Source organism: Babylonia areolata, chromosome 16 (genome assembly GCF_041734735.1).
Source record: "Babylonia areolata isolate BAREFJ2019XMU chromosome 16, ASM4173473v1, whole genome shotgun sequence".
NCBI lineage: Eukaryota > Metazoa > Mollusca > Gastropoda > Neogastropoda > Buccinidae > Babylonia > Babylonia areolata.
In genome coordinates this window covers 28,532,885-28,542,884 of record NC_134891.1, presented here as the reverse complement: position 1 = coordinate 28,542,884, position 10,000 = coordinate 28,532,885, and the positions used below count along the sequence as shown (strand labels likewise).

The 10,000-nt window shown below is 43.1% G+C and overlaps 1 protein-coding gene across 1 annotated transcript in view; it reads left to right on the top strand.

Moving 5' to 3' along the window:
* Positions 1-1,379: 1,379 nt before the first annotated feature.
* The window catches only part of LOC143291294 (oxidation resistance protein 1-like), a 67,201-nt gene continuing 58,580 nt past the window's right edge, over positions 1,380-10,000 (top strand). The window contains exon 1 of the mRNA XM_076601143.1: positions 1,380-1,695. Coding sequence (XP_076457258.1) covers positions 1,667-1,695 — 29 coding nt within the window. The 5' untranslated portion in view covers positions 1,380-1,666. The remainder of the gene's footprint in view (positions 1,696-10,000) is intronic.

Here is a 10,000-nt window from a genome sequence, read left to right as displayed (position 1 = left end):
CAGCCAGTGGAGGAACGTACAGAGGCACTGATTTAGGTCGCTCGATTCTCTCTCACATGACTGCGAATAACGTACGTAGACCTACGTGCACCTATCTTCCAGTGACTCAGTGGTGCCGGGGTACAAAATCCATAACGTACATCAGTCAACAGTGTGATCTACAGGGCACTGCTGATCTTATATGATTCAGAAGCACTTCTATGACTCACCTGACGCTTTTATCTCACGACAGTGTCCCGGACATCTCGATTAGTCAGCTATATATTTGGCAGCGTCTTAAAGGACAGCGGGGAAATCACGGGCGATCGCCAAAAACCGATTAAAGTTGTGAACTGGGTATCATGGTGGATTCAAAATTTTTCCTCAACAATGAACAACAACAACAATAACATTGATGATAATATATAACAACAGCAACAATAACAATAATGTACAATATCATCATAATGAAGACGGCTGAGAAGAAGAAGACTGACTGAGTAATACTATAAGAAGAAACTGACTAATACTACTACTGCTACTACCAGTATAATTATATGACTGCTGCAACTACTATATACTACTACTTACACTAATTTGATGTTAGGTATATACATCAACACATGATAATTATTCAGTTACGCTTAGCACGTGACCACCATCACGGCCACCAACAAAACAAACGAAAGAACGACAAACACGTCGCCGCCAAATACCAAAACAATAACAACAAAACTGCGACTCAGTCGCACGCGCGGCGTACATTCACACACGACCGCAAACACTTCGGTCGACACCTGATGTTGTGATTATTTCAGTGTTGACGTTGAGCACGTGGCTTTCGCCTGAAAGCCTGTCGATCGCTTTTATCAAGGACGTTCAGACTGGGTGAACGAAAAGAATTTCGGGGAACGATCCTCAGTGACCGATCAACTGACCGACCACGGGGGCAGCTGGCAGCAGACGGGCACTGACTTATCATCATTCTTGACCTCTCCCGAACGTGACACCGCTACGTGCAGTTGGTGTCACTGACCGCTCTCGCTCGGTTCCTGTTCTGAAATTTTTTTTTTTAAATGGTTGACTGACCGCGCGGTCTTTGCACCTCCTCGATCGTCCGCCTTTTGTCTCTAATCGTTTTAGTTTTGAAAATATGATCCCGTAAAGTCTGAATATAGAGTGTTTGCTGCCTTCCTTACTCTGTGTGTGTGTGTGTGTGCGTGTGTGGATGGGTGTCCGTGTCTCTGTGTGTGTGTGTGGCTTTGTCTCCCTCAAAATGAGGTCAGGAAAGCAGTGGGCGGAGCAAAAAGTAAACTCTGGAGTGTTTTCCCTTGCACTCTTTGCTGACGGAAATGATCTGAGACGAAACAAAGATGGCTGTCTGCTGTTGCTGCGTGGAAAAAAATCGTTAGGCTATCATCAGATATTATCCCAGGGGGTGAATTTTGGTATTAGGTCTTGCATCTGAAAGAGAACCCTGTCTGTAAGACTGTGTTAAATGCAAAACAGTGAATGCACCAGTGGGTTGCTGCTGGGGTGATAAATGAAAGATGATGACAAGTTCAGTTTGACACAGTGAAAGTGCAAGTACGTTATTACGCTGCTAACTGAACGACGGTACTGGGAGCTGCATGAAGCTGTTAATTTTCATGTGCTGACAGCGTCGTGTCTCACGTCTGCACGCACGATGTATAAAATTCAGGAGGTTGTGCACAAGTAAGTAAATTTGTCTCGGCTGTCTTCGTGTATTATGATAAAATATTTCTTCTTGTACTTCTCGAGTTAAGCATTAGGTAATTATGGTGTTGGTTTTTTTTCTTTTTCTTTCTTTTTTTTTTTCGCACACACCCACATCCTTATCTGAGCCCCGCCACCCAGTCTCCAGCCCATCTTCCCGACATACATTGAACTACTGTTTTATCATCCGCTTACTTATTGTTTGTTGATATATCTTCCACTTGGAAGTTCATGACCCTATGCCGTTTGTTAATTACGGTTGGAGCGTTCAGATGAACCCTGTCAGTTATTGTTCAGAACATTATCAGTAATATCACTCTCAGCTGACTTCTGATTAGCTCGTGGGGTAGTTGGGATATATGGATATTTTAAAAGACTAATAACATTTCAACAGTGAACCTGCTAAGCTGCACACACACCCACCCGTCGTGCTAATGCCATAATCTTGGCGACAGCGATGTATTCAACAGATACAGACACAGAGGATGTTCATTCAAAAGTGGGTCACAACTGTGATTGACAATCACTCCAGAACAAACTGAAAACAGGAGATTGGAGGTGCTTACAAAGCTTCTACAGTGTGTTAGTGGAGGCCTTAACTTGTAGGTCACAGGAGATATTGGCCAGTGGTCTGAACTTATCTGGCTATTGAGACAGTGAGGGTAGGGTTTGGTTTGTAGTGAAAATCATGGTGACCTCAAGTGAAAACCACAGTGATTGTATGAAATACGGGCTCTAGCCATTTGCAAACTCTTGATTGCTGACTGTCTGTGCATGCATATGTGTGTGTGTATGTGTGTGTGTGTGTGTGTGTGTGTGTGTGTGTGCGTGTCCCTGTTTGCACATGTGTTATAGATCTGTATGTTATCCACTGTTGTAATTTTGTGTTTGTGTGTGATGGTATACAATACATGTGTATCACTGTATGTGTGTCTGTGCTTTCACTCTGTATAAAATATGAAAATGGTTGTTGTTGTGTTGATGACATTTTTTATACCAATAGGTATCAGCCCGGATGTGCAAAATGCTCATAATACAGTGCAATATTAAAAACATTGTTGTCATTGTTATTTGTATTTGTGTTTCTTTTTATCACAACAGATTTCTCTGTATGAAATTCAGGCTGCTTTCCCCAGGGAGAGTGTGTCGCTACACTACAGTGCCACCCTTTTTTTTGTATATTTTCTTGCGTGCAGTTTTATTTGTTTTTTCTGTGTGGTCTTTTATGCCCTGCTCCCATGGTGACCTCAGTTTCAATACCTCTTCCCATGGTTATGGTATGAGTCTTATCAAGGTCTCCAGTGTCGGCAGATTCATGGGGGACTGCCTTTGAAGGGGTGTGATAATGGGGAGATGCTCACTCAATCTGTGCCCGCGACTAAGGCATTACTGGTCAGTAGGGGGCTCAATAGGTGTTGTTCTAAGTACGTTAAATCAGAACAGGCACTACTGAACACCACCAAAGTGACTCATCAGCAGTGCAGGGTCTCCTTTGGTGTGTGGCCTCCTTGTGACTGTGACCTAACATCAATGGATCCCTGTGGACTGCCAGCACTGGGACTGAGACAGAGGACTAGGGAGCTTGAGAGAGAGAGAGAGAGAGAGAGAGAGCTGTAGACAGATTGAGCTACACATGGAGAGAATCACAGAGAGGAAGAGAGAGAGACACAGAGAGAGTGCTAGTTAGTGGCATGAGAGTGGCAGCAACAGACAGTGAAAATACTGTTTGCGTAAGACCTCCAGCCTGAATCAATGCTGGTGCCAGTGTGAGTGTCAGTGGGTGAGGGAGACCCACCTTCCTCCCTCTGTCTTTGACAGCTCAAGATTCAGGAGACAAACACCCACCCTATGGTGGCCTGCTGATGTCAGAATGTGAAAGTTTTGTACGTTGATAATGATGATATTGACAGTTATTGTATTGTTTACAGTTTATTTTAATTTATTTCCATATTAAGAAGTAAGATTTAGAATGAAGGCTAAAGACACAAAAATCTATGGTAACTTGCTAGCATGAAAATTTGAACATTTAATACGAATTATTTTAGTTTGATTTGATTTTTGACTCACTTGGGTAAACAAAGTGAGTATGTTTTAACCCGGTGTTCAGTTGTCTGTGTGTGTGTGTGTGTCTGTGTGTCCGTGGTAAACTTTAACATTGACATTTTCTCTGTAAATACTTTGTCAGTTGACACCAAATTAGGCATAAAAATAGGAAAAATTCAGTTCTTTCCAGTCATCGTGTTTAAAACAATATTGCACCTCTGGGATGGGCACAAAAGAAATAAAAAATGAAGCCTAATTATATGCATTTACTGTTATATTTATATTTTTTGTATTCTCTAAACTTGGCACTTTGATCTGATATTCCGACCCAACAACAAGAGCAGTCATTATTATCATTTTTTGTTCAAACAGGAACTTCTTTTGCTAAGCATGGAAGTTTTATTTATTTTGCAAACGTTTTGGTGCAGATAGTAAAAAAGGGAAAGTACTCTGTAATTAATGCTAGGGGACTTAATTCGAATTTGGTTAGGACTTTTAAAAAAAAAGAAAAATTTTTTTTAACGTGAAGCTTTATAATAACAAATACAGAACACATTTTAACGATTAGATTTTTTTTTTTTTTTTTTTTATTTTTTAAGTGTATCACAAGTGAGTCTTGAAGGCCTTGCCTCTCTTGTTGATTCATTGATTTATCTTTAGCAGTAGAGCAGTAGCCTGGTGGTAATATGCCCAGTAAGTAAAAAGTAGGTGTCCTCTGGCGGAGTTCCATAATGTTCAGACCAGGACTTCTATTCCCCCTCCTCTTGATCTTGAGTGGTGGTCTGGGTGCTAGTCTTTTGGATGGGATTATAAACTGAGAGCCCGTGTGCTGCATGCACTTCCGGGTGGTGGATGCCCCAAGAACAAGTAGAAAGAACCCCACCACAGCAAATAGCTGGTCTCCGGCAAAGAGTGCACAGCAAAATCCATTTTGATTGCAGAACACACTTGCAGACAGAAAAAAGAAGAAGAAAGAACAAAGAAAAAAAGATGAGGGCGGCTACTGTACTGTGAGGGTGTGCTGGCACTGTAGAGAGCATCCCAAATTTCACACGGAAAAATCTGTTGTGCCAACAACAATAGCAAAAAAAAAAAAAAAAAAAGAAAAAAGAAAAAAAAAAGAAAAGAAAAGAAAAAGTTCTAAGAAGAAGGAAAAAGAAGATAACATTGAATGAATAAAGCCAAAATTTACAATACGTTTTTGATTATACAGTGAAAGCATACAGTTCATTTATTTGTTTATTCACTAATGTTTATATAAACACACACACACACACACACACACACACACACACACACACACACACACACACACACACACACCAGTGATAATGCGTTCACAGTTGCATTTTAAATTTACTTCATTTTAATGATTTAAACTTTTTTTTGGGGGGGGTGGGGGGGGGGGGGGGGGGGTCAAAACAGTTCTTAGTTTCATAACGGATACAAAACAAACTGAAAAGGATATTCACAGTGAGGGCAATTGAGTCTTTGAAGGTCAGTTAATATGAATTGATCATTTGCATCCATCATTTGAAGTTTTTATTATCATTGGGCTGACCTGAGTCACCCATCTGGCAAAAACAGGGGAGCACCCAGAAGAGAGAAGATGGATGTATTATGGAAATAGATGTTGTTACACTTACAGATGAGTCATTGCAGGGGTGACATTTTGATGGAGTCAGTTTAATGGAGTTTATACTTTATCATTATGATGATTCTAATATTGGGATATAATTATAATTCATGTGATTTATGATTTTGTTTATTTCATAACATTTTGTTACTTAAGTTTAAGCTACCACTGCAAGCAGTGGCGTTAGCAGTGACAGCAGATTGAATGCTATTATCCCCACAACCTTCTGTTTCACCACCAGATTATAATACTGTACACACAGACAGACACACAGAGACACAGATGCAAGCACACAGACACAAGCACCACACACACACACACACACACACACACACACATACACACACACATGTATTAAAATCATTAATATACAAAGTACACTGAATTGTGGAACTCACATGCATAATTCACTAATTCAGTCATGAATAGACAAAACTGACAGAAACTTGAGAACGTTGTTTTCGGTCAACTCTTTTGATACCGCACCACACGTGTGCACACACATTTGTCAATACAAGCCGTTCAATTGCACTTTCCGGACGAGTTACAGATCAAAAGGCAACAGCTGGTGGCAGCTTGCTGCTTCATTACTTGGCAGCTTTAACATGCGAAATGATTTGTATTCAGAAGGTCTCCTGTTGGGAAGTTTAAGTAGTTTCTTCTTTTGTGAAACTTGAGAAGCGGATGCAGAATAGTACCAGTTTCAGTTTCTCAGGGAGGCTTCACTGATGTTTGGACAAATCCATATTTATATATTATAACACATCTGCTTGGCAGATGCTTGACGGCTTAGTCAGATCTGTGAGTGCAAATATTGTGTAGGGCTCTATCTGAGTGGATTTCTTTTTCAGAACTGTACATAATTTTGCTGGAAGACAACACTTACGTTGCCATGGGTTCTTTTTCAGTGCATAAAGTGTGTACTGCACACAGGACCTGGGAGAAAGGACAGGACTGTGATTCAAACCCAGATCCTCACACTCACAGACACTGTGTATTTGTATTTCTTTTTATCACATCAGATTTCTCTGTGTGAAATTCGGGCTGCTCTCCCCAGGGAGAGCGCGTCGCTACACTACAGCACCACCCATTTTTTGTATTTTTTCCTGCGTGTAGTTTTATTTGTTTTTCCTATTGAAGTGGATTTTTCTACAGAATTTTGGCAGGAACAACCCTTTTGTTGCTGTGGGTTCTTTTACATGCGCTAAATGCATGCTGCACACTGGACCTCGGTTTATCGTCTCATCTGAATGACTAGCGTCCAGACCACCTCTCAAAGTCTAGTGGAGGGGGAGAAAATATCGGCGGCTGAACCGTGATTCGAACCAGCGCGCTCAGATTCTCTCACTTTTAAGGCGTTACCTCTAGGCCATCACTCTACTGTGTTGGCAGATAAAGAAAAGAGTCCTAACCATTCTGCCACCTTCCCCCAGTGCAGAATAGAGTCCTCAGTGAGAACCATTTTGAGTGACTTTTATATTATGTAAGACTCAAGAGTCCCTCAGGTCTCAGGAGACCATGGATTTGTGCTTCATGTGTTGACTGATGCAGCGTCAGTTGTGGCCGAAGAGGCCTGAGTATGGGAGTGACTTTGATAAACTCTTCACAGAGGGCATCATCAGATTAAAATAGCTGGGTTTTTTGCCCATCCCTCTGTAGTGTCTCAGGGATGTTACTCTACCCCATTGTAACCCTTTATAAAGTCTGTATATGCGTATAATGGTATGTAAAAAAAAAGAAAAAGAAAAAAAAAGTGAATGTGAAGTTGTGTATGTTGAAGGTAGGGGGTGGGAAACCAAAGAAAGAGACAGGATTGGATACGAGTTAAATGCAAATATTGGTCTTCATCATCCATATCTAACGAGTGACGGTTATGTTTTGTTGTGGAATTTAATCAGAAATGTGTTTTGTTTGCATTTGTTTTGATAGGGGCTGTTGGCCTGCATCATTAAAATCATTCAGTGTTCAGTGTTCAGTGTACTCTACCCCACTGGTGGCAAATCCCGAATCCCTCCATGGATAAACTTGCATGATAGGGATCATTCTGTTGCAGTCCCTGAACCAACATTGGACGCTGTCAGTGTCATTGTTAGATTGCCATGAGGCAACATGCTGGAGTGGAAAATTTGGCATTGTTGCTGAGATAATCCAATAATACATGCACACAGTGTAGTTTAATTCTTTCACTGCTGAACCTTTGTGAAATGAGATTGATCAGTGTGGCGTGAGTTTGAAAGATAGTTACAACTTCTTCTGCATTGGTTTTGTTGGATGAAAGTAGTGTGATCCCAAGAGCAGGGAGTTATCAACCCCTTGACTGCTGTTGCCCAGTATGTTTGTCATTGAAGGGCTGTCACCTCGATGAAATCAGACAACATTACAGGTGGAGGATGTCAGTCACCAATCGGCAATCAGTGTTTGGATTTCCCCCTCTTGGGATTGCATTACTTTCATCCACTCTCAGAAAGGGCTCACCATGCTTTACAAATAAATGCAAGCGATGCAATGAAATTATTCTATCTATCTATAGATCTGTCTATCTATCCATCTCTCTGTCTGTCTATCTATTTAACTATCTATCTATCTAGATATGCAGAGCTAAGCCATCATTGAAATTGGTGTGAAGGAAGAAGGAACATGATTAATCTCTGTGCCATTTGTTGGCCATTGAATGTGAGCGGAAGGAGGCATGGATCGCTTCCGTGTTTGCTACTGTTCCCTTTGTATTTTTTATTTTCATTTTTTTTGTGGTTGGGGACGGTTGTTTCCACACACCCATGAGAAGTTTGGAGTGAAAGGTTTGCTCATTTGGCACCAGCAGTCTGTGAACTCCCAAGCTGTTTACACTGACAGCTATTGTGGTTCGTGCAGAATTTTCACAGCTTGTTCGGTGAGGGTGACATATTTTTTTCCCCCCTCACCTCCCTGTTCTGATCGTTTAGTTATTTAGTCGTGCAAACGTTTGAGGCTTGGCAGACCAGATATCTCTGCCTTGTTTGGCATGGTGTCGTGTGGCTGTTGATGTCATTACGTGGCACTAATTTTGTGGCTGGGCGGGTGAGTGGGTGGCTTCTGCTCCAAAATGATTGCAATCAATGCTGTGCTGCTGCGGTCTCAGAGGTGTTAATTAGCATCGGTTGGCTTTGGCATTTGGGGGGTGTATGTGTATGCCATTTGTGTGTGTGTGTGTGTGTGTGGGTAGGTGTCAGTTGAGTGAAAAATGTGAGTTTTGGAGGCCAGGGAAGAGGCGGGTGTGGGGTTGGGGGGGGGGGGGGAGAGGAGTGCGTGTGCACGATAATGATTATGAGTTGCAATTCCCAAGCATGCTCGTTTATAACAACAAAAGTGCAGAGCAGTTGGCATTTTTGACACATTACCATCCCCCCCCCCCCCCCTTCTTTTCATCCTGTTTTTCCCCATTTTCAGTCACTGGCCAGGGAAAGTTTGTATACATACACACATACATACATATAATGATACATATGTATGTATCTATATATATATATGGGTATATATATATATATATATATATATATATATGCCCTTTTGATGCTCATCCCTCCTTAAGCACAGACCAGACCTCCCAGTAGATGATTTGAGATAATGCATGAATGGTGTAACTTGCCTCTTGTAGCTTTACCCTTGACTTCTGCCTTTGGTGTAAGGGTTGTGTGTCTGCATAGAAGTTATCATGGGTAGGGGGTAGGGGTAGTGTGGGTCGGGTGGTTGGGGGAAGGGAGGGTGGTGGGGGTAAGAGAGATTAAGGAGGGAAGAGAAGTTGGGGGAAGGGGGTGGGGGTGAACTGTTGATCACACTACTGTGAATTAGGGACTGGATGATATCCCCGAGCCTTGGTGTCCTGTTTGGATACCCTCCTCCCCACCCCCCCAGCCCCACACCTGACCCCCTCCACCCTCCTGTGCTGTTTGATTGGAAAGTGTGTGCCATAACATGCCATCCCCCCAAACCTAAACCTGTAATACCATGCAGTGACTGTTGATTGGAGAGGTCAGTGTAAGAGGGGGGGTGAGGGGGGGGGGGCGGTGTGTGTGTGTGTGTGGGGGGAGGGGCCGGGGGGGGGGGGGGGGGGGGGGGGGGGGGGGAGGGGGAGGGCAGGGGGGGGGGGGTGGACTTCAAAGCTTGAGGTTGATTTGTTTTTGCCCCACACCTCCCAAGGAGGGCTTCTTGTTGTTTTGAACCTTGACCATCCCATCCCCCAAACCCCATTGTGACCCATGAGGTGTGTGGGGGTGGGGGGTCCAGGGTACAGTAGGGGGCTGGGGGGGGGGGGGGGAGGGCAACGTGGGCTGACTTAAAAGGTGTGTGCATGTGCATGTTTTACTCTGTGTGTGTGTGTGTGTTTGTGTGAATATTAGTGCGTGTGTGTGTGTGTGTGTGTGTGTGTGTGCGCACGCTCGCTCGCAGCTTCTCTTAAAACCCGCACTGCCTGAGCAGGAGTGAATTCTGCCCTCCATCCTCCACCCCTCTCACCCCTACCCTCTTACTCCCTTACCTCATTCTTCACATGGAGCCCCCACACCCCCCTCTTCTTCCCTCCACCCCTCTCACCCCTACCCTCTAACTCCCTTACCTCATTCTTCACAT